The sequence below is a fragment of the Trachypithecus francoisi genome, unplaced genomic scaffold (genome assembly GCF_009764315.1).
Source record: "Trachypithecus francoisi isolate TF-2019V2 unplaced genomic scaffold, Tfra_2.0 Lachesis_group3, whole genome shotgun sequence".
Taxonomy (NCBI): Eukaryota; Metazoa; Chordata; class Mammalia; order Primates; family Cercopithecidae; genus Trachypithecus; species Trachypithecus francoisi.
Window position 1 is genome coordinate 48,446,161 of NW_022681468.1, and position 25,163 is coordinate 48,471,323.

Below are 25,163 nucleotides of genomic sequence, written 5' to 3' on the forward strand. Positions count from 1 at the left end.
AGTTTCAGCTACTTGGGAAGCTGAGGTGGGAGGATGGCTTGAGCCCAGGAGTTCTGTGCTACACCACATGTTTGCACTAAGTTCAGCATCAATATGGTGACCTCTTGGGAGCAAAAGACCAACAGGTTGCCCAAGGAGGGGTGAACCGGCTCAGGGCAGAAATGAAGCAAGCCAAAACTCCAGTGCTGATCAGTAGTGGGATCACATCTGTGAATTGCCACTGCATTCCAACCTGGACAACATGTTATCTTATTAAAAGAAAAGAGAAAAAAAAAATCCTGGAAAAAATAAACCCTGAAAATTGTGGGCCCATTTCCAATTTTTCTCCACTTCCCTGACAAGAGGTATTGGTGCAAAAGAAATTGCAATTTTTGCCATTAAAAGTAATGACAAAACTGCAACTACTTTTGCATCAACCTAATAATATGGGTCCGGGGAGGAAACCAAAGATTAATGCCTCAAATAGAGCAGAAGTCTTGTCATGTAACTGCCCTTCTTAGACTACTTGGGCTGCTATAACAAAACACCATAAACTGGGTAGCTTTAAAACAGCAGAAGTTTATTGCTCACCATTCTGAAGACTGGGAAGTGCAAAATCGAGGCAAATTTGGTGTCTGGTGATGGCCTGCTTTCTGGTTTGTAGAGGGCACCTTCTTGCTGTGTCCTCACAGCAAGATGGAAGGGGTAAGGGTCTCTCTGGGGTCTCTTTTATAAGGACACTAATCCCATTCATGAGGGCTCCCTCATGAATCACTTCCCAAATCACTTCCCAAAGTCCCCATCTCGTAATAGCATCACCTTAGGGGTTAGGATTTTAACATGAATTTTGGAGGGACACAAACATTCAGATGATAGCACTGCCCAAATGCTAAATGCAAACTCATTGTTGTTCAATGTGTTATTTAAAGGCTGTGCATTATTGCATTATCGTCCTCTTGTCCTCTTTCCTTCTGTAATTTGTCCATATTAGGCTGCTCTATCTTCTGGCAGTTCTCCTCTCCCTTCTCTCTGGGTTTCATTCCCTAACAAGGGCTCTGTGCCTGTCTCCCTGCCCAAACCCATTGGTAACTGTAACTACCACCTTAGTCTTGCCCAGTGGCAATATCTTCACCCATAGATTTAACTGAGGCAAAACTATTACCTGTTAAATAACTTTAGCTCTGCAGCATAAACACCTGAGTTAAGAAAAAATTACTAGTACACAAGTCATACATAGTGTTGGGGAATATTAGTTCTAAACATCTGACTTAAGAAGAAATGACTAGGAGACAAGTCATACATAGTGTTGGAGAACACTAGTCCTACAAGACATAAACAGATAAGGCAGATGAGGTCCAAGCCAGTTTCTCTATGGGGAGATGTCTTCCACTTAATATAACTGAATACATTACAAAAGAACGAAAGAAAAGAAGTAAAGGAAGAAAGAAAGAAAAGAAAAAAAATCCAATAAATCCACACTCAAAAAAAAAGGAGGCAAACTGGTATGGACAGAACAATTAGGAAAACAACGATAAATTTCACTTTACATGTGCTAGACAAAGGAGTTAATATCACGAAAACTTAACTATAACAAAATATTTTGCTGAACAGTATTTGGTCCTATATTAAGAAATCAATGTCCATAGACACAAGTTTTAGTTTAAAGAAACTAAAAACTTAAGATGGCCAGATTAAAGATGTCTTTCATTTTCCTCTTTATAAGTTTATGTATTTTTCAAATTATTTGGAAGGAAATTTTGGAATCGAAGAAAATTTAAAAACTGAAAATTCTTTTATGTATTTTTCCTGTTGAATTAGTATTCTGTTTGTGAAATAGGAACATGATATCCCCAAGCTGCTGTTGATGTCATCCAGTTGTAGCTAACTATGCGCTTAAATAATAATTGAAGTGAGGATGAGAAATATATCTTACAGAAAGTGACAATATTATGCCTTTATACTTTGTCAATATGACCCCAAATGTGAAGATATTTGAAAATATCTGTTACTGATTTTTTTTTTCTTTTCATCTAGATTAACAACACTACAGAGCTATCTATATTTTGGTAGTCACCAAACTTTTTAAAATGTCAATATCATTATACATGTTATCCATTCTCTACACCAGGATTTTTCAACCTTGGAACTATTAACACTTTGGGCCAGACAATTCTCTGTTGTAGGGTGCTGTCCTCTGTAGTGCAGGATGTTTAGCAGCATTCCTGATCTCTACCCAGTAGATGAGAGTTGTGATGACTAAAAACATCTCCAGACATTGCCAAATGTCCCCTGGGGGGACAAAATTGTCCCTGGTTGAGAAACACTGCTGTATAGTGAGTTATTACTATCCAAATATTTTGATTATCTTTTTAACCATTACCTATTACCCCAGCCACGTTAATCATGCCATGATTCACATTGATCACAATGATTAAAGAAATTATAGATTTACTATGGTGCTCAGGCACTTACCATTAGGCTATTAGACAAAGTCTGGGAATACAAGGGGAAAAAATTCCCATAATTACAAAAAATAAAAGATTACACGGAAAAGCAAAGGTGTTGGCTGTACACTAGGATCAAATGACATTCATTTGTTGAAGTAGTCTGAGTGACTCAAAGACATACAGCAGCTATTATTCACTTAGCTACAACACAGCAAATATTAACACATATTTTGAAAAGGAGAGATGTTGCTTCATGTGACAATACTGATAATATTTAAGAAGAGATGTTAGTGACTCATCAGACACTCAGGCAGTCATGATTTTTCCCCTTAAATGTCACTAATGATTTTTCTTACTGCCTTTTTTATTTAAGCACATGTTCAGTGGCACCCACAATCAAAATTCTATTACAAAATGCAATATCGAATATCTTACTTTTATTTTATTTACGTAAATATTGTAAATGATCATAGTGAGTAACATAAACAATAAGTATTATTTGTACCACCATTCTTCTAGATTGTAGTGATTTTTATTTCATCACTGTGAATGGTGGATGGTCTTTTGTCTCCTCTAAATGTCCCATTCCTCATGGGATAAATTAAAATGACCCATAAGCAAAGTTAAGTTTTAAGCGGATTTTTTTTTTCAAATAGGCAGCCTTGCCTTTTACTATTATCCTCCAATTTCCTTTTTACATTTTCAAAAATAATATGTGAGTTTTAAAACTTGTTTAATTTAAAATGACTCTTTTTAAAAAAAGAAAACACTGTAGTGGGATGCCGGGATTGCATTCATCCCAGCATGCCCCACCACTGTTCTTTGGATGGCAATCACAGGACCCAGACATCAAGCTGTGGAAGAGATTCTTCCAAGCAACAGCATCTGGCTCTTTGGCAAACTGAACAGGCAGTTGCCCTGGTGGCTTTGGAGTTGCCTCTGGGTCTGTCACAGGGTAAGGCTGCTGATGGAGTGTCTGGATTCTCATCTCCTTTTCATTTCACTGTCTTTCTCATATACATTTTGGGCATCAAGAGACCCACTCTCTTCCATAAGGCAAATACTGCCCTCCTTAAGCCTGATGAACTTTTAAATAAACCGTGTTGTACTTCCATAAGTATCCCTTTCCATTGCCCACATCTCTTACGGAAGTGTAAAAATAGGCAAGCATTCTGGCATCAGCAACACTAGCATTCTATTTCACACCCCACCTACAGAGAGAATCAGAAATTCAATGCTCTATTCTCAGTCCTGAATATTTTAAGCTTGCATTTTCACCTTCTTTACTCATAATAGATCTTTTTGCCAGTTAAATTTAATAAATTCATATTTATAATATGAATAGCTACCTAATCTCATAAAACTTTTTTTTCATTCTTAGGATCACATAATCTAAGCTGGTAAGGTGGTATAAAGACTGTAGGAGCTTAGTTTGAAGAATTTATGGCACTTTAAAATCATAAGTGCAGTCCTTGGAACAAACAAACACCTTGAATACCAGAATCAGCAGCTCCAGAACAAAGGGGCTCTCATACCTTCTTAGCTGTGAAGGAAATTAAAAAGACCAAATTTGAAAAATAAAGAATGAGTTTTTAGAGGTTTGGAGATTAAAAAAAAAATTCCTCAACCTGCTGAATAATTTGCATGAAAACTATTAATCAATATGGCTTCTCTACAGACCATAGGCTATGCACGGGCACCATTACCCACAATTCATACCCAAAAGGTAAAGTACTATTGGTGAGGATGTGGCTCAAAGTCTCTAGTGTGTCCAAACACACACTAGATCAGTAGGACTGATTTGTAAGAGGTAGCATTTAATTCTTCCTGTGAGAATTCTTCAGAAAAAAAGAAACCTTCATGCACTGGCCACCTCATGGAGACTCAGTTTTAATCTGTTATTTGATCAGCACATTCAATAACTCCATCAATAACCTATGAAAACTTCCATGGTAATGTCTGTGTTATGAATGGAAAGTGAATAAAATAGAGAGGGGGAGAATTTTTGTAAGAAAGACTACATTTGAGTGTAAGTTGTTACTCAAAAAATCCTAAATTCGAGGGGAAATTAAACCCATTAATTTCTAGGACTGGCAATCAGTTGAAGCTAAAATGGACAAAAATAAATAACAGTAACTACTTCTAGCCCAGAAAGGGGGTTTTAAAAAGTAAATTGTATTTATAATTAATTAATGCTTGCTTTTACATTCTGTTTGAAATAAGATAAGAATGTAATGATGGCATATATGCATATATGGTCTCTATCTTTTAGCGATGAACTAAAAGAATATAGAATTAAATCTAAAGATTGTTTTTATTCCTAACAAAAAAATATTTTTTACTGAGGAGCACATATTCTAAACACATAATAAATCATACATTCAGCTGCCTTCTGATTTTATTTTTTAGAAGCAAATTAGATTTGAACATTAAAAGTCATATACTTTTGTCAGTTCATGCAAACAATTCCTACAGCTTTCCCTGGGAACATTGCTATGGATGAGCAGTACAAGTCCTTACAACTTAGAGCAAATCTCTCCAGGCTTAATTTTCGGCCAGAAGAGAGCAATGAAAACTTTTAGATCAAATGTTTATTATTACTATTCGATTATTTGAAATGAGAAAAATACGAACCTCTAGACATAATCAATTCCTGACAATTGCCTACTATGTAGTAGGCGCCCAGATATGCTTGTTGAATGCATACACGAATGAATGAATGAATGTGAGTTCATGTTACAATAAACTTTTGAAAAAGTACTTATGCTCTGGAGACATTCTGGCTTGATAATCACAAATCTTTAGATAAATCAGAGACTTCAATAAATATTTTTGCACGTGAAAAAAACAAATTTATCCATCCCACCATGTGTGCACCAATTGGTTAATAAACCAAATTGATCAAAATGTGCAATTGGATTTAAGAATATATGGTCTAATGTAAAATGTTGTTTGCTTTTACTGAAATGTTTTCATTAAGACTCTAGACTTGACTGAAGTTATGTTTACCCAATGCCAACTACAAGGATATTAAAAATATTTCTTGATGATAATGAAATTGTTTGGTTTCCCTCCAATTCCTTGGTGAATATCTCATGTTTACAGAATGTCTTTTTGTTAGAGAAAGACTTCAACCACTTCAACCACTACTTCTGGTTTTTGGTTGAAACAGTAGGAAAAGGTCAGGGTAGACTTAAGCCCAAGATTCTGTTGATACTCAAGGTCTATACCCCATGCCTGTTTCTTCTGACACATTTTGCTTATCTGACACACTTTGTCCATCAAATACAAGAGAGCATAATCAAAAGGGTTACTGCTTTTCCAGTAACCCAGAATACACCATCTACACGTGGGGTGATCTGTGTGTCTCTTAAGTGATGGCTTTAATTGTCATATTTGGGAGCTAAGTATTGGAAGCAATGGTATCTTTCACTTTTTGCATGTTCATTGGTTGAATACGCTGCCAGGAAACTGCCATTTAGGCTAAGAGTTACTGTCTGTGGTTGAACTCACTTAAATGGTATTCAATAAATGATTAGGAATGTCATTATTGAGTGGCTATCCAAAGTCAGACACTTGTTAATAAAGATGCCAACAAGCATCCATAGGTTAAATGCTAAGAAACAGATTCACAAATGGAAGCAAGTCTATTTTTGCTCTTATGTTGTTGGGCAAGTAAGACATCTAGACTTCAAGCTATCCCTAGGAGACCTGGTGTCCTCCTTACTCCAGCTGACACACACGGCCTCACCAAAAGCAGAAACCAGAGCTTGGATGATAAATAGTAACTAAGTACTTCAACGTTTGCAATCTGAAAAAGGCATTTAAAATGAACAGGTGAAACTCTAGATCCATCATGCAAGGAGGCTTATCTAACATTGATGGAAAGCTGCAAAGAAGGCGAGAAGATTCCTAAACCACACCAAGTAGCTGATAGTTGACTCTCACCAAAGGGAGGTTACAATGTTCTAGAGACTCACCTGCCCTAAGGGAGGAAGAGCAGGTACCTGGGGTTTCGTGGATATCTCCAGGCCTGCTTGTCTTCAGAGTCTTGAAGAGGTTACCTAGCCCGTGGGCAAAATCACAAAAGTGGCAAGTCTATAGGAAGTCTGTAGAAAAATCGATGGAAGCAGGGAAGGAAGTGGGGTATGCTTGATTGAGGGAAAACAGAGCTGGCCCCAGGATATTGACGGCTGCAGAAGGAAGCGTGCATTTGTGGAAAGAGCTTTCCTGTGAGGCTATGCCTCAAGGGAGGGGAGTGTATACAGTTGGCCTTGGAGGACAGGATCCTTCCTCCTCCACGAGGCTGGATGTGTGCAGGTGTCCGCAGGTCAGCCGCCAAAGCGACTACCTGCTCTTCTCTCTTCTCTCCTAGACACTTCCAACGGACTCAGACCCCAGCAATATCTCTCCCTCGCACTGCGCTTGGCTGATCAAAGCGAGAAGCTTTGCGAACTCCCCAGAGGGTGCACGCTCCCCATCTAATCTTTGGTGAAGAGAAGCGACGGCCTGGTCACAGTGCGCCTGTCAGCCTGCAGCCGGCCCTGGCTCACACTGGGGCGGGTTGTGGGGGATACTGATGGGGGCGCCTCTTTCCCTGGCTGTCTGAGCCTTAGCTGGGAGACTGTGCTGGGGAAGAGGCAGGGGCAGAGCCAGTTCCGAGGGGTTTAGGATGCCAAGCAAGAAGGGCCTACCCTTTCGCGAACATCGAAGCACTTCGTGGAGACCAAACAGAGTTTGCCCCTTCCCCAAGCTGTAACGGCCCCGGGGGTCTTGGGACTGCGGAAGAAAACCGCGTCCTCGAGTCCTGGCGCCCGGGAAGGCCAGCAGTCTCAAGGACCGGGCCCGGCACCAAAGACTGCCACTCCTTCCGTGCCGAGGGCGCCCGGGGGTCCCCTAGTCCCACGCTGTCTCCCCTAGCTCGGCGCCCTAGGTCCGAGCGGCCGGCGTGAGGTCTCAGCTGGCCGCACCTCGCCCAAAAAGGGAAAAGACCAGAGGCCGCCGACGTCTCCTCCCAGTCAGAAGTTGGGACGCACTAGGGTGTAGAAAGGTCGGCATGTTCCCCCACCCCAAACCCACACGCGCTTGCGAGCACACACGCAGACACAGAGACACGCGCGCGCGCACACGCACACACGTAAGCTTTGCTCCCCTGGCCTGAGAGCCGGAGAGGGGGCGCTTTGGAAAACTTGGCTGATTCGCGGGATGACCATGTGCGCTCACGACTGTACCCGCCAAACATAATCTTAATTTTACAAGATGTTTTTCCCCATAACTTTTCTGCAAATGAGTCAGAACAGAACCCAGTTTCCGAGGCAGCCCAGTCTGGTTTGCTAAATATCTCAAAATGTACCAGGTGGTTCTAAGCTTCCAAATCCTCCATCGCGCGGGGGCCGCAGCCGCCCTCACCCGGCTCCGGGCGCGCAAACGGAAGGGCGCGAGGTTTGCGCAGAGAGCCAGGCAGCCCGGGCGCCTCCAGCGGGGCGGCGCAGCTCGAGACCTGGCGACCCGCCGGCAGGGGCGTCCAGTCCCGCGCCGCACTTGCCAGAAAATAGCCCGCCTGACCACAGCCGGCCCTGGCGTTTGCACATTAAGAAACTCAAATTAAGAAGTGGGTGAATTGGGAAAGGAGGGAGCCGGGGGAGTTTGCACCGTGTATCTCAGGTATGAGCACTTTTCCCTGACATTGATGCAACTGCATTAGAGTTAATGGCAGCAGCCTGCTTCTCATTATTAATTGTCTTTGTGTTTGGATAAAGTATGTAATCTTCTTCTCAACCACACCATTAAAATAGGTTGCCTTTTCAATTAAGAACTGTCGTGAGCACAGCAGTCAATTTTCCTAATGAAGATGCATTATATTTTCACTTTTTTTTAAATAATGGAAAATCCCAGGTTTTCATTAGACACGATTACAGAGAAATACAAGAGGGCTTCTCTAAAATTCACGCGGTCATGTAGTGCATTAAACGCCAGGCTTTTAAATAAATTGAAATTTCTGCAGATAAAAGAAAAGCATGGCTATCAAATATGTTGAAACACGCTTCATTCAGATTTTTAAAAGCAAACATGATGAGTTCATTTTTCCAAATGCACTTAACAGATACAACAGTTTTTAAAAGTACAGTGACTGCCTGAAAATTCACCATAAACTTTTTTTTGGGGGGGTCCCTTCTAGTAGACGGATGATCTGCAGATCTTAAACTAAGCGGTGAATGTTGGAAATGCACTATGCACATTTAGATAATGTTCGGCCTTTGAACAAATGCCTCAGATTAATCATTCAGCAGCACAAACGGTCTGGACTGTGCACCTACAATTAGTTTTTATTTGTTTGTTTGTTTATTTGCTTTCTTCCTTGCTTTCATTTTCTTTTCTTTTCTCTTTTAAGACAAATTGAAAGCCAGTGACGCTGGTAGAACTGTTTAAAATTCTATACCTTCGAGATAAGCAACTTTCCAATTGTTGCAAAAAAATTAAAAATTGCAAAATTCTAATTTTGAAGTTTTAAAATTGGTCAGAAATATTCATTCCTGAATCCGAAAATGGAAAGTTTGCATTCATGAAGAAAAATGAAAAAGTGTGTGTTATTTATTCTCTAACCTTGGGAATCTGGGACCATGTAGTGAAAGGGATCTGTCAAGATTTCTGGGTTTTTTTGTTAATAAAAAATTAAGGTTGCTATCTTTTGCGTATGAAATACTGTTTCAGGTGAACAATTTCTGTCTTTTTCTTTCTCCATTCAATGTGAATACTCTCATAGGAGCCACATTAGGGAATGCTGTTTGAGAGAAAAATAAATCAAATTCTTCTAAGTTGAAAAAAATAAAGTTCCCAACAACCGCCAGACTTTCTTTGTAAGGCAACATCAGTTGGTTTCTTGTAGACATGATCTTTTCCAGGTTTGAGGTGTATGTTTTTTAAAAATTGAACTTTTTTTTTTTTTTTAATCAACCAGCCCCTTAAAATGATCTGCAAAGAGAGGGAAATTAGATTTTCGATTAAAACCTTATCCCATCTCGAAGGATTACTTTATATTGATTCTTAAATATGGCTACAATTGATGGACTCTAATTAAAAATCCAAAGGAAAAGTCTGTCGTGCCCATATAAAAGAAGCTTTTCATATACGGGAAATAAAGCTTGTAAAAGGTTACAAATAAAAGATTAGAGATTTATCCAAACTAGTTTAAAGCTTCACTGTGGTTTTCTTTTCTTCTTTTTTTCCTTTCTTACAAAACCATTCCTGGGTCTTTTTTTCCCCAGTTTTAAATGAAGTTTGCAAACAGGCAAGATATTGGACTGTAATGGTTGTTTTATATCAGCTCTGTAAGCTCAAGGCTGCTGCCTGCAGTAGAATTGATTTCAAGGAAACTTCAGAACCAGGAGATGAAAATTATGTAAACTGACAGCTACCACCCTTCATCAATCCATCCACATTCCCATCCACACCCTCCTAACACACACACACACACACACACACACACACATACACATACACAGACTTGCCTCACACTTCTCTCTGTCTCACATCCACACAAGTCCTTCCTATCCCTCACCATAACCTTACTCTGCACACACCCTTGGTCCCCACACTCTCAGGGACAGAGGCACAGCTCCCGGCTCACACTCTGCTCATAAATGTCTCACAGCCCCACATCTCGCACTTGTCACACAATCTTAATCCGTTTCATTCCGGAGCAACATGGTCCTCTTTTCCTCTTTTTCACATTTGGAGTTTGTCTCCCTACTCTTTTATCGAGACAGCCCAATCCTATCTTTGAAGTTATTTCTTTCTCCCTTATCCTCTTTTTTGAGGCAACCACAGTGCAGGGAGTGAGAGACCCAAGCTTAATTTATAAGTGATCTGCTGCCTTATTTTTTCCCCTAAATTCTGTCTGCATTTCCAATCTTAAATCCTTATTTAAAAAATTATGGTTAGTCTCATCAAAGTTTATAATAAAGACATATCTAAAAACCTAATGAAAAAATGACTTCTTTCTAGGTATTATGGTGCTTCTAAAGCAAAATGTAGTCCCTCACTGTCCACTGAATTGCTGAAAAGATTGGAAATTAATGTTCATATTTCTGAAGTCAGTGTTAAGGAAGTCTAACTGGCTCCTTTCCCTCAAGAGGCTATGTTCTCACGGAATATGGGTTTTGTTCTTCTTTTTTAATTAGCCTGCAAGAATCCTGGGATGTCTTCTCTCCCCTCCCCCTCCCCCACTCCCCCCCACCAAAGTTAATAAACTTGGAGGAAAGTTTGGAATATTTTAAACTGGCCTGGCTTGTGCAGTGGAGAAAGTGAGCCTAGTTAGTGTCACGCATGAATCTTGATTTCAAAATATGAGTATCAGACATATTCTGGAAACTGCACACAAGCTCTGGCAAATAATTTGATTCCCTTCGTATTGGTTTTCTTAATTTAGCTTCTGAATGCTTGTATCTCATATGCATAGCAAAATAATTGTGCAAGTGGCAATTAAAAACCATCCACTTGTTAATGAAAATTATCTAAAAACACAAAGCATGCTACCATAAGTCAGATTCATAGAAAAAAAATGTTGAAGACACAGGACACAGAAAAAAAAAGTTAAACACAGAAATACAATGAACAGATAGTAAATTGGAAGTTCAAGAACTTACTGAAAATCAAGAGTTAGACTTTTCATCCAAAGAGTCTTTTTCTCCCACCAAGCATCTAAGGTTTTCAGTAAAATAGCCCAACCCCCTTCCCCCAAAGCCAGTGGCTTTTGTCCTGACCTAGAATAGGGTTTGTGGGGACTGTACCTGAGCCGGACTGTCTGCAATTTCCAAATTGACAAGAAGAGACTGGAAGATAAAGAGCATGTTCTTACAGGTGAAGAACAATTTTGCAACTTTTCCAGGCGACACCCAGGAGAAAGCTTGCCTGCTACCAACTGCTGCAGAGTCTGGGCAGAATTCCTCTAGAAAGAAAAAGAAAGTCTTTCCCCCCCCTCCCTGTCTGCCTCTCTCTGTCTCTAGTTCTCTTTCTCCTCTGTGTCTCTCTCTCTCTCTCAGATCCAATCTTTTAAGAGCTTCAGCACATTGCTAAGCTAAAGGGAAATTCTCTTTGATAAAGCAGTGTTTCCAGCTTCTGGGTTTTAAAACCTAAATCTATATTCAAATCTGGCTGAAGGTGTGTTCTGGGATTTATGAAAGCCTCTTAAAGGGGTAAATTTACCAAACCGTGACAAAATCATCACAATCTTACTTTAGACATCTGAAGTGGATGAGAATTTTAAAGAGACCCTTGTTTATTTAACACTGTCCATTTCCAACTCGTAGTTTATTGGCCCGGTATTTCTGGGAAGTTATTAGACTAGAGTGCAAAGGAGAAGCGGGAGCTGTCTGCTGCCGGCCGCTGGAAGGGCAAAACCCTCTCACGCCCCACCACGCATAAATCTGCCCCTGTCAAATAGAACAGGGGGATTTTTAGGGAGATTCAGCTGCCCTCGCCATCTGGGAGGACATTGCAAACCTCTACATTGAGCTTGAAAGGTTTCCCTGGACACTGAACCCTACAGCAGATGGATCTCCTAGCCCAAAATGGTTTACTTGGTGGAGCTCACAAGAGCGTGTTCTGATATTTCTCCATCCCACCCTATGCTCACTGTCCCCGAGGCCTCCCTCCGGCCTTCCCCTCTGCCAGATCCACAACGTTCATTTTTCTTCTTCGGCTCTTTTATGCTTTAAGCATCATTGTGATCAAACTGAGGGAAACGTTCTCTTTTCTAGGGGTAGGAAGGAGACTCTGCTTCAGGCGATCGGGGTGGATTTGCCTTTCCTTCATCGAAAGCATCGTGACTCTGACCAAGGGCACCCAACCAGTGCCTCCGACAGCCAGCGCCAAGAGGGTCATAACGCCTGGGGCATTTGTACCCCCTCCCCACCACCATCCCCATTAAAGGCTTCGGGGGCGGTCGCCAGGTATTTCAGTACAGTGGGGGTGGGGTGAGAAAAAAAGGTCCGTACTCACCCTCCCCCCCCGCCCGGGCCCCTAGAAAGTCTTGACTCCTGGGAACGTGACAGCCAGCGGGTCTCCGGACTGGAGCTGTTGCAGAGGGCCGGGAAGGAGCTGGGCGGGCCCCGGGCCCCTCGGGGGCTCGAGGGGCCGCCAGGGCCCAAAGCTCTAGAGACACCTGTGACGGGGGCCGCGGCCGCGGAGTCCTCAGCCCCAGGCCGAGCAGGAGCCGGAGCCCAGCCCAGCTGCTGAGGGCTTGCTGCCTCGTGCGCACTCCCGTAATTCGTTAATTGCTGTAAATCCCAAGGACGGCCACATTTGATTACACATACAGTATAAGAACCGACAACAAAGCGACGAATTAATTACCAACTTCATTAACATAGGTCCCCAAATTAAAAGCAGCGAGCTGTTTCTTTGGGCTCACTAGCCGTGGTGGTGATGGTAGTTGGTGGTGGGTGGGTGGCGGGGGATGGGGTATTTAGGAAGAGATTTTATTTTTCTTTTCCTGCACTGGGTGTTGTGAAGGAAGAGCTGTCTTCTGCTCCCACCCCCACCCCCCTTATTCACACACACTCAGCAGTTCCACTAGCCACCCCCCATCCCATACTCCGCCCAGTCTGTTTTTGCTTTTCTAGGGACTCGGATCCGTTTGAAACCTGTCCGGTCCCTGCTCTCTATGCCAGGCAAAAAAGTTGGGCTAGGGATCGCACTCTCCAGCTCGGGTCCCCAGGTCCCATCACTTCCCAGTCTCCCGGCTCTCAGCCCCGGGCTCAGACGGCGCCAGCCCAGTTAGCTCCAGGCCTCGCAGTGTCGGGCGTTTGGTGGCGTTTGTTCTAACACAGAAGCTGTTTCCAACGGGAGCTTCCCTCGCTCGCTCCCTTTCCCGATATCTTGTCGACCTCACACTTGCATCCTCGAGGCCCGATGTGGCCCCAGCTACTTCCCCTAAATGGGCCCTGGGATTAGATTCCGGGGTTCATGTTCCCTGCAGTCTGTCGTGGGCTTCTCAATTCCAAAAAAACCCCAGGCGCCTACCAGAAGCCCGGGTCTCTCACTCGGGGATCATTTATTTTATATGTGTAAGGATATTTATAAGGGCTTAGGAAATAGAGAAGACACTGAGTTTTAGAAAATAGTTTGTTCTCGGACTTGTGTATCTTTCTGTCTCTGTTTTCCGTACATGCTCACATCGCACTCCCAGACCTCCCTCCTTTACCCTTTCTGGCAGTCAGCGTGTTCTGGCCCTGTTTGAGACGGTATAGTCGTGTTTTTGAGTTTCAGTCTGACTTGCTTTCTGCCTGTCATCCACACACTTATTGCTGGGGTTGAATGTGATAACCCAGTCACTCCCTATCCCTCGCCCTTCTCCAGCATTTACTTAAATATTTTTATCTTCCATCTTCCATTGCATGGGTTTCCTTTCTTCCCTTCCCTAAAAACAAAAAACAAAAAGAATGAGGGGAAAGGAAATTACGGAGTAAAAGAAGCAGGGGAAAAGAGGGTAAGAGAAGAACTCCCTGTCCATCACTTTAATTATACAATTAGTTCACATGCTCCGGCCCATAATGTGTATTTTAAGCAAAGCTCAGTGTCTTTAAAGAACATTCTGGTAATGTCGGAGGCCTGGATTTGTTGCCTGCTCGTCCCCCCGTGCAGCAGCGGCCTGTTTTCCTCCCCCTGTTGTGTGTTTTTATTATTTTCCCTCTGGCTTAGATGTGTCAATCATTCTCTCCCTGCCATTGGTTGGAGAGTTTGCGTCAAAAAGTTGCCAGAGAGGCGCTTTCTCAGCAAATCTCCCTGAGAGCGGGACCGACCTCAGCTCCAACTCAGCCTCTACTGTGATTAAAAATAAAAATTGCTAGAGCAGCCCTCACTCACCACATCTACTTTGTATGTATTGCAGAGGGGCCCACGCGTGTTTAGAACTCTAGCCTCCTGCCTCATTTTCTGTTCTTTAAAAAAAATTTTTTTGTTGTTGTTGTGTTTGACTTTTCATGGAAGGGTGAAGACTGCAAGGTTTCTAACTCAATACTCTTGATTTCTTTTAGGATAGCTGGCTATTTGGAATTTAAAGGATATTTGACTTTTTCTAACCTCCCATGAGGCTGTAAGGTAAGTGTCCGTCTGTCTTGTCTATATCCATATGTACGTGTCCCCGAGTCTGTCGGCCATCACCCAGTACCTCCAATAGACCGACCGATGCCCCTCTGCGAACGTGGAGTTCTGTAGGCGGATGTATTTTTTTTCTCTTACAAATTTTGAGGTGTAATAACGATCGTTGCAAAAAGAAAAACGTGATCTAGGGATGAGAACGGTAGTGAGAGAGAGGCAGAGAGCGTGCTCCTGGGGGTCGTCGCTTCTGCAAAACGTCGTCGAAACGCTGCGAGTGTAATCTGGGATGTTTTGGAAGGTTTTGTTTGTGGTTTTGTTTTTGTCAACGCCGTTCTAGGCTTCTCCCCGCGATCTTTGCGTTTTGGCCCCCAGATCGGGTTGGGGTCGTCTGGATGGATCCCAGAGACCTTTTCAGAGTCCGAGACAAAAAGATGCAAATGTAACTAGATGGATGGATTGAAACAACAATAATAAAAAGCCAGGCGCCTTCTTGGGCCCGCGCGCCGGAAGCCCGGTTCGCTTGCCGGTCGGCCTGGGCCGGGGGCCGCCGCTCGAGCCCCTGTCGGCCCCTGATGAACGTGAGCCGAAACCGGAGCGGATAACCGAGGAGGCTGGGAGCGCTGGCTTCTCGTTGCTCCGGCGCTCACTGCTTGCTCTCTTTGGCCTCCTCTCCCTCAGCCTAGCACAGCTCGGTTCTCTGTTTCTCCCAAACGCTTCCAGATCTCCTTTTTGTGTTTAAATACCCACCACACCCCAAAATGCAAACCACCCTGGGTTGTAATTACGCAGCCTCCCAACCCCAGGTTGTCGGGGTCCCCGACCCTGGTCACCAGGCCGAGCGAACGTGAAGAGTGGTTTTTCAACTTGACTGTGCCGTGTACGGTTCGCGGCCAGCCCCACGTAGCCCTCTGCGCGCACCTGGAGCTGGCAGAAGTGGCAGCGAGTGGCCCCTGCTCTGCCCGAGGCCGCGGCCAGGCCAGGGACCGGAATCCTCCCGCTGGGACCGCGGCCCCTCAGCTGTTCTCTGGCGGGGAGCCACAGGGCTCCCCCGCGCGCTCGCGCACCCCCTTCCCAGGCTCGGGGACAATAAGGTGTTGTGGGTCGGGGCCAGGCGGGGGCCGAGGGGTTCGCCGAGGCCCAACCTGTGCCCTGGGTCGGCCCAGTGAGAACCATCCGAAGGTCCCTGCCAGCTCCAGGCGCGGGCGACGGGTCGCGCTGCAAACTCCTAAGAAGTCTTCGCGTTGCTGCGTTCAAGTGACTCTTGAAATCGATGCCCGATTTCGGGACACATTTTTGGAAACCCAAGTCCTCTGTCAGGATTCCATCGTGTTGGCTTTTGCCTCCTACACAGACGAAATGGTGCGCGGGGAGCGAAGGCCGAGCGGCGCTGACCCTGCGGTGGTGGATTGCTTGGGGAGGAGACGGTGAAGTGGCTCCTAGAAATTATCCGCCCCCGCCCCCCCCCCCCCATTCTAGAGCTTCGGGGGTCAGGATTTCTCCTGCTCAGCTCGGGACTTTTTCCAGGCACAAAAGTTATTAGCAACAGAGAGGGGAGTAGGAGAGGAAACTCCTCCCCCCAGAGTAAGGTAGACACCCAGACCTCAGCGCTAACACCGGGGCTTTCTCCCAATGATAATTAATAGTCAAGGCCAACCCTTTTGGCACGTTTCTTCCTCCCTCCCTCGCGGGTGGCAGAGTTATTTGATTCCCCGAGACCAGAAACTTTCACTCGAGTTCGCCGGAGAGAGGCCAGCGCCGGCCGTTTTCCGCGGTGCCCTCACTTCTCCTTTTTCTTTCTTTCCTCCTCTTCGGCGTCCTCCCAGCCGCAGGCCAGTCGCCAGTCCGCGTAGTTTTGTTTCCTTTCCATCATGCAGAAAATTAATCAGCCCGGACGAGAAGCAGAGCGGAGCATGGCGGCCTGTAATTAAGGGACGTGTGCCCCTCGGATTATCTCGTTAGTTTATCAAGAAAACATTTATTATAATTAATTCTCGGACGAGGTAATTATTGTTGAGCGAGGACACAGCAACTGGTAGATGGGTTTCTTGGAAGAAAAAAAACAAGGCGGGGGGAGGGGGAAGCGACAGATTGCACGAATTGACCGTTAGATATAAGGCTGCGCGGGCGACGCGGGCAGTGGAGCGGGACCTCGGGCGCCAGGCCTGCGGGGCTGCCGGGCTGCCGGGCAGGGACGCGGGACCCAGGCACTCGCGCCTGGAGGTGCGGTCGCCGACCGGCGGCCGGGACTCGCCGCGCGACCGCGGCCAGCTTCTAGGTATGAGTTCTCCAGAGGTCACCTCGTGAGCAGTCATAGTGAGGCGTGGATTTTTGAAAAGTCATTTCTTTTTCCCCTTCTGGACCCCGCTGCGAGATTGGAAAAGGGCTTTGAAAGTTAGATTGAAGGGCCCATGCCTTCTATGCAGAGTGCATACTAGGCCAGTTGTGGAGAGAATCTCTTAGTTTTGGTTTTTGGTTTTCCTCTTTTCCTTTTAAAGGTGGATCCAGAAATAAAAATGAAAATAGTCTATTCCGAGAATTTTAGCCATTGTGCAATGGTAAGAGCAAAGGAGCCCCTGGAAGGATCTCGGCCCTGGTGCTTTCTGCGTGTTACTGCTTTTTATGTTGGAATGTGCTACTTTATTGTGTGATGTGTCAGGCATTTCTAATTTGGTGAGAGCTCGACATGTAAGAACATTTCCATATTTCTCAAGGGTACACCTGACATGATTTTACGATTCTCTATAGTACTGTAGTTCAGAACTTTGCAAGGTAGTACGATTAAACAAAAAATCTCCAATCTCCGGTATAGAGGCTGTTTAAACACATATACAACTGTATTTTAAAGCAGTCGTATGTGTGTTTAAACAGCCTCTAAGCTGAAGGTTTTTGTTTATTTTCCCAGCCTCCAAAGAACAGCATTTTGAAAAGAAAAGACAATGCAAAAACATGAAGTCTGTATTGTAGGAGTAACTAAATTAGTTTTACTGAGGATAATACAAACTCCTTCAAGAAAGACATTTATAAAATTACATTAAATTAGATCTTGGGGTAGAAAAGTATGACTTTTGTGCTCTGAATTTAAATCAGAAAGAAGTTACAGTTACTGAGTTTCATTTATGGACTTTTGTGTCTTGCTGTCTTAAGCAACGTAAATATGAAAACCCGGAGTCCTTTAAACTCAGTAAGACCTTTCTCTTGTATCCGCCATTTTGAAGCAATTTCTCATGGTATCAAAGTTTCAAAGTAGAGATCCTTGCATATAAGTGCCACATTTTAGGAAAATAAAGGCCAGACTTGCAAACTGCCAGTCCATATTAACATCTACTTTGAATCTCTTTGCTGGGGTGCGTGGGTGGGGGGGTGTAACACAGCTGAAGAAAGTAAATAACTTTTCTTTTTCTTCCTTTCTTTTCCCCCTGGAGCTCTTTTTCTTATAGGATTGTAGGAAACTTGAAAGGTAGGGAGAAATTCTATTAGTTTCACAACTTTGGGTGTTTGTGTATCTACTTTCTTCAAAACTAAAATGTGCAAAAGGCAGTTAGAGTTAACAGGAAGCTCTGCTGCAGCTGCGGAAGACCCAAATGTCTGAAAATTTGCCTCCCGCAGGATCTGCAGCCTCCACACATCAAAATCAACATGGAAGCAGCTTGCACTACAAATGTGGGGTCCCGTCATTATCTGATTGGTGGGATTCTAACTTTACTTCACAATTTCTGGCAAGCCCTGTGCCAATCTTGAAGACTTTTTTGCAATATGTTTAAATATTTGATGGGTGTCTATTAAAAGTTAAATACTTGTTTGTTTAGCTTTCGTTCCTTAGACACATATAATCAAGGTTCTCCAAAACCCTAATAAATCTGTTACTTACCTCGAAATCTAATTACCCAGACTACTAATTAGGTGAAAATGATTACCGGAAATGACTTCAAATGTGGAATAATAGTGGTTGAGCGGTTTTTCCAAGTTTGTCGTTTAGTAAGTTGGTATTTTAGATGTTAAACGCACTGACATTTTAGGTTCGCAGCAGTTGAAAGTGGTAAAAAGCTAAGATAATTAAAATCTCTGCCATGGAAAGGCAACAGTCTGGGGAGAGGTAGATTTCTTGAATTGTTTCTTTGTTTCTCACCAATGGGCTTTGTTATCAGCATTATTTATTTAGCCAAAGAGTTCTTTGTCTCTGCAAATGGCCCCAATCAAGTTTTGTTTGAGACAATTAGCTAGTGCCAGCCAATGAGTCCTATGCAAATGTAGGGATAGGAATGCAATGTGTGCATTTGAAGGCGTGGGGTTTTGTTCTTGGGGAAGGCAGATTGTAATTGCTTTCTTCGGGTACTTTTTTTTTTTTAAACTTTAGGGTGGGGGTGGGGAAGACAGGTTTATCTGGTCTCCCTCCATCCCCTCTAGTTCCAGAGCAGCTGGGGGTGGGGGTGGGGATGGGGGTGGGGGGAGTGTCTGCAAGTCCTTTAAAAGCCTCTGCCTCGCCTAGCCCGTGCTCTTTTTAAGTTAGTGGTGAAACGTGGAAGAACTGCTGCCTCCGAAGCAGTAAACCAGCCCCTCTGTTTGTTTGTTTGCTTTGCCCTTAGTTCCACTGCTCCAAACCCACCCACCAAGGACTCTGAACCTGTCCACCCCGGGCGCATCAAGATCTTCCAGCTGGGTACCCCCGATTTGGGCCGACTTTGCACCTCCAAACAACCTTAGCATGATGTCTTATCTTAAGCAACCGCCTTACGCAGTCAATGGGCTGAGTCTGACCACTTCGGGTATGGACTTGCTGCACCCCTCCGTGGGCTACCCGGGTAAGTGAGCCCTGCTGCACTCCCGCAACCCCCTTCCCCACGCCCATCCTCCGGGGATGCAACACCCTGTTCCCATGGAACACAGGGGTTGGCAGTCACACTGTCCCCACCCAGCTTCAGGGTAGGTCTCCACTAGGTTTGCCTTCTGAGGGGGGCATTTACTCACCAAGCAGAGAACAGGGGTTGGGAGAAGTGAGTAGGTGGGTCTGCAACAGTTACAATCACATCACTTTATTCTTAATTCAAGTAAATAAGGATCGGCATCAGAGTGGGATGAGGAAGGTTACTGTCCTTGTCATTTGGGCAAAAGACCCCTGCCCATATCTCAATGCCCAATTCCTCAGAAGTGTCCTCTTGGAGAAGCCGAGTTTTCTCTCCCTAAGTCCTTAGCACCCTCGGGCTTTGCAGTTGTTCCCTCCATGCCCGGGCCTTCCCCTATGACCTCCAGAGCCTGCTTTAATCCCAAGAGGCGTGACTTCCTCCAAATGAGGGTGCTTTCCTTTCCGATCAGATCTGTTTAAAATCCTCCCAGAAGGAGAAGTATGAACTATGTCCCCATTTTAAAGATGGAGGAACAAAGGCCCGAGGTGTGCTAAAAACCATGGGAACAGGATCCAGATTTCCCCCATCAATTCGAGCTGCCAGTCTGTCCTCGCAGATCCTTTGACTTCATGGAATAGCCTTTTTGTGTTGTGGTTTGGGGGTTGATCTTGGAGAAGTTTTTTGTGTGTGTTTTAAAAAATGTTTCATTTGTTAACTTTCCAAGTGATGCTCTGATTGGAGCAATCCCAACACCAAGACGAGTGGGGAAAGAAGCAGTGTGTGTCCTGGGTCCCCGGGGAGCAAGGCTGGGGAGACGGTGGGGAGAGCATTGGTAGGCTCCCAGTTGAAGGGCTGTGAGGAACGGGGGACTGCTGCGGGGTGGAGGGCAGGGGCGTCGGAGAACCCGCGGAAACGCCTATGACTGAGAAACTGCTCCCCCACCCTAAAGGGCCCTGGGCTTCTTGTCCCGCAGCCACCCCCCGGAAACAGCGCCGGGAGAGGACGACGTTCACTCGGGCGCAGCTAGATGTGCTGGAAGCACTGTTTGCCAAGACCCGGTACCCAGACATCTTCATGCGAGAGGAGGTGGCACTGAAAATCAACTTGCCCGAGTCCAGGGTGCAGGTAGGGCAGATGCAGGCAGAACCATTCTTCCTGATCATGCCACCTTTCCCCAGAGTATGGGGCTGTGGAGAGCCCCAGGTCTTTGAGAGGACTGAAGGAAGGCTTGAAATTCTCCTTCACTCACTAAGGGGCCAGGAAACTATTCTCCTCCTGTCCTTTTTTGCCTGCCCATCACCACTTAATCCTATAAGCAAGGGTCTTCAAGGCCTGGGTTGCTGGTGGACAGAGACCCATCTTTGAGCAGATTTCAAGAGTAGTCACGTGGTGTTGTAACCCTTCCCTTCCTCTGTATAGAAATCCTCTCCTATTCTCATGGACTTGTACATGTGAAAGCAGCTCAGCTCCTGGACAGTCCAAATATTTTTACAGATGAAAAAATAGAGTAAATGACTTGCTCAAGGTCATAACTAAGTTTGGTGGCAGAATCAGGACATAGATGCAGCTGGTGCTTTTACCAAATAAATCAACACAAAAAGAATGTATTTTCCTTGACTTCTTAGGGATTGAACAGACTTTTCTAGCTCTGAGCCATTTAACAGATAAAATATCTACATAATGTCTCTAGTGACACCCCTCTTGTTTTAGTTTCCCTAAACTTGACCTTAAACTGAAGAGGGAAGGTCAACTCCAGCTTGCCTTGTGAGTGAGGCCTGTACAGAGTTCTCTGCAAAGTGTTTAGCACATAAACCACATACATACCTGGGCCTCTCCTTGAACTAGAATATATTTATGAAAGCAACAGACATCAGTGTCAGTTGCAAATTGGGAAAGGGGCCTTTTCAAAGTAGGTTAGAGGAAGTTTTAGCACTTGCAAGGCTTGAACCAAAGTCCTCACTAGGAGAAAACAAATGGCTCCAAATGGTTGGTGCTCTTGAGCTTGGCCTTGGTGGCATCACTTCTACCACAGTTACAGCACCCATACAGAGAGCTCGTTGAAAAGTTCAGCTAAGGATTTGTCCTCCAGAAAATGCCAGTAGTTTCTCTTCTAAGCCCCCTCGTACACCAATCATAGCTCCTTCATTGCAGAACATGAACAGGCCTGGTAAAGAGAATTGTAAAGATTGCAGCAGGGGGTGGAAGTGGTAAGTCAGTAAACACAGCACAGGAGACTGAGTCTATGTGCTGAGTGGCAATACTCTAAAGACACAGACTCGAGTCTCAGAGACTAGCAGGTCTGTGCTCCCAGCTCAAAGCAGAGTGCATGTAAGTCACTCCTTTTACCGCAAAGAAGCTTTTAGCAAATAGTGGCTTTCAGACCTCTTTCTTCAACAAGATCGTTTCTTCCCCTTGAGCTTTGTTTTGTGAGCCTTTCTTTCTAAGAGAGACAGAAGGGTGATGGAACCAACCAACCTCCATATTAGCAGCTGCCTCCTGGAAGATGAACTGTAAATGAATTTAGGCTGTTCCTGTTAGCATGTAACAACAGAATTGCTTTCTCTCACTTCTCATGTATTTCCCTCCAAAAGACATAGATACATTCTATTCCTCTGTGAGAGTGTTCCAAAATATAGCTGGGTCTATGTGTATGTGTGTGTTAGAGGCAAAATAAGATAGGAAAGTGATGTGGAGAGTTTTTAGCTATATGATTTGGGGGATTATCTTAAATGTTATTCTGGGCAAGAAATAAGGCAGCGTCAAGTGTTTTGACAGAGCCTCCCCAACTTTCTTACAAGTCCAGGAGTTTATATGAGAGTGCCACATAATAGGTCTTCAGTGGCAGGGGAAATTTTGTGTTTAGCTGATCTGCCAATGTAGGATAGATTTATAATATGGGAGCCATTGTTGTCCTTAAGGAGTTATCAAAACTGTGTTAAAGAAGTTTCTTTCCCTTCCAAGGTATGGTTTAAGAATCGAAGAGCTAAGTGCCGCCAACAACAGCAACAACAGCAGAATGGAGGTCAAAACAAAGTGAGACCTGCCAAAAAGAAGACATCTCCAGCTCGGGAAGTGAGTTCAGAGAGTGGAACAAGTGGCCAATTCACTCCCCCCTCTAGCACCTCAGTCCCGACCATTGCCAGCAGCAGTGCTCCTGTGTCTATCTGGAGCCCAGCTTCCATCTCCCCACTGTCAGATCCCTTGTCCACCTCCTCTTCCTGCATGCAGAGGTCCTATCCCATGACCTATACTCAGGCTTCAGGTTATAGTCAAGGATATGCTGGCTCAACTTCCTACTTTGGGGGCATGGACTGTGGATCTTACTTGACCCCTATGCATCACCAGCTTCCCGGACCAGGGGCCACACTCAGTCCCATGGGTACCAATGCAGTCACCAGCCATCTCAATCAGTCCCCAGCTTCTCTTTCCACCCAGGGATATGGAGCTTCAAGCTTGGGTTTTAACTCAACCACTGATTGCTTGGATTATAAGGACCAAACTGCCTCCTGGAAGCTTAACTTCAATGCTGACTGCTTGGATTATAAAGATCAGACATCCTCGTGGAAATTCCAGGTTTTGTGAAGACCTGTAGAACCTCTTTTTGTGGGTGATTTTTAAATATACTGGGCTGGACATTCCAGTTTTAGCCAGGCATTGGTTAAAAGAGTTAGATGGGATGATGCTCAGACTCATCTGATCAAAGTTCCGAGAGGCATAGAAGGAAAAACGAAGGGACTTAGAGGGGCCTACCAACCAGCAACCTGAAATGGACAAACCAGTCTACTTAAGATCCTGTCATAGTTTTAGATCATTGGTTTTCCTGATTTGAATGATCAAAAGCATTCTAGCCACGTGCAACCAAACACCACCAAAAATAAAATCAAACAAAACTAAGTTGTGAAGGAAGGGAGGGAAGGTCATAGCCTTCTTAAGCAGAGGTGTTCCAATGTTTTAGCCAATCCTTGGTTGAATCTTAGGAATGAACAGTGTCTCAAGCTCATTCACGTTTCATGACCAACTGGTAGTTGGCACTGAAAAAACTTTTCAGGGCTGTGTGAATTGTGCGACTGATTGTCCTAGATGCACTACTTTATTTAAAAAATAATGTTCATAAGGAGTCAATATGTAGTTTAAGAGACAATCAGTGTGTGTCTTATAAATGGTACATCTGTGGTTTTTAATCTGTGCTAGACTTCAAAACTGTGATCTCCTGTTATTGTATGCAACCTTGAACTCCACCTCTGCAGGGGTTCTTCTGTGATTAAATAGGTTATAATTATAAGCAAAATTCAGAGCAACTGAGTACTGATCTAAAAAGATTACCTTTGGCTGGAGGTGAGTTGCACTGAAACTTTACGACAAAATGTCTCTGGACAAGGAGAGTGAGAGAAGAGAAGCAAAAGGACACGAATTCATCTGTAATTTACTGTTGGTAAGCCTAGCAGTAAAGAGACATTGGTCAATTGCTCTGACCCTGATGAATTATTAAACTGAGATCATTGTCGTTTATGCTTGCAGATGTTAACTGGAAAAGTTATATATGCATAAACCTTTTCTTCCTGGATTTGGCAGATATGTATAATTATATTAAAATGGTTCTAGCACAACATTGGGTCCAGTTTAATTTTACACCACTATTTACAAATGAGAAGCCTACCTTCAGTCTTTCCTTCCCAAAACACATTTTTCTTAGGACAGAGAGGAAATTAGCAAACTTATTTTTACTTTTTCTTTTTTTGCTAATCTATGCATAAAGTAGATATGACCGACAGTGGTATGTAGACTTTTTGTGACTTTCATCAGGATTGCTCTGAAATTGAGTTTGGAGAGCCTGACAGTAGGATCTTGTTTTCCTTGCTTTTCCCTTCCTGCCTCAAACCTGAACAATTTCTTAGGCACTTTATTAGTATGTTTAAAAATATATCAAGTTTTTAAGAGGGAGGAGGAGAATTGGAGTATCTCTGAAAACATCAGAATGACAAGAATTTCTTGTTTCTATTCTCTTATTTGGTTAAGGGGATTTTTTTTTTTTTTAACTTCCAAATACTGAGGTAAACGTGAGAGGGAGTGTAATCAGAATCTGAAAGCAATTCAGGCAGAAATGATTTCTGAACAAAAGAGTTTCAGAAAAGTTTTAAAACCTATAATTTCAGTAGCTGAACATAAGGCACCCTGGTCAGTTTTTTTGTGTGTGTTTAAGAAAGTGCCGAGGGGGGAAAAAAATGGGTCCCTTTTGAGTTGTACCTGCATTTTGTAAACCAGTCACCAGAAAAGACAAATGGGCCCATGATCATGGTGCTCCTCAGGTAAAAGCAATATTTAATTTCATTTTAAGCTGCTTAAGCTCTTACAGCTGACCAAAATTAAGTGACTCTTGATTGTAACGTTTTAAATGAAGGTTAGCAGTTGCAACCATTTTGTTTTCTGGCTATTTCATTTTTCCAGTCCCTGGCTGCGCATGCTCTCTTCAACTCTATGTAATCTTTCCTAATAATTGGTTCACTGGTAAAGGAAATGCAATAGTTTGCAACCAACATTTGAGGCCAAATTTGATGGCAAGAGTTTTCAGTACCTATTGATGACCTTCAACATACTGTAGTTTACATGAAGTTAAATTGGGGCCTGAGGTTTACCCAGATTCAGGGTCTTAATCTCCCAGCTTTTCTTCTGCAACAGTAAAGCAGTACCAAAATAACCATTTTCTACTATTGCCTTCAGCTTTTCAGGATGTCCCGCAAGGGGCAGGGAAAGATTACCCTTTCTTTAAAAACAATAATGACGATAAACATTGGGCTAC

The 25,163-nt window shown here is 43.9% G+C and overlaps 2 protein-coding genes across 3 annotated transcripts in view; one reads left to right on the forward strand and one right to left on the reverse strand.

Moving 5' to 3' along the window:
* The window catches only part of LOC117071020, a 121,403-nt gene extending 106,847 nt beyond the window's left edge, over positions 1-14,556 (reverse strand). The window contains exons 1-3 of the mRNA XM_033190830.1: positions 14,508-14,556; positions 12,426-12,683; positions 11,216-11,373 (exon numbers count right to left, since the gene is read on the reverse strand). Of these exons, the coding sequence (XP_033046721.1) occupies positions 11,216-11,373; positions 12,426-12,683; positions 14,508-14,556 (465 nt within the window). The remainder of the gene's footprint in view (positions 1-11,215; positions 11,374-12,425; positions 12,684-14,507) is intronic.
* Positions 14,162-23,973, forward strand: OTX2 (orthodenticle homeobox 2). 2 transcript variants are annotated; one of them, XM_033187931.1, is made up of 5 exons: positions 14,162-14,303; positions 14,462-14,525; positions 19,109-19,324; positions 20,340-20,491; positions 22,328-23,973. In XM_033187931.1, exons 3-5 carry the CDS (start codon positions 19,228-19,230, stop codon positions 22,946-22,948), a joined length of 870 nt encoding a protein of 289 aa, XP_033043822.1. In that variant the 5' UTR covers positions 14,162-14,303; positions 14,462-14,525; positions 19,109-19,227; the 3' UTR covers positions 22,949-23,973. The 2 variants fall into 2 exon arrangements, with proteins under 2 accessions (XP_033043822.1, XP_033043823.1); XM_033187932.1 differs by lacking the exons at positions 14,162-14,303; positions 14,462-14,525 and adding an exon at positions 15,799-15,884.
* The last annotated feature ends 1,190 nt before the right edge of the window (positions 23,974-25,163 follow it).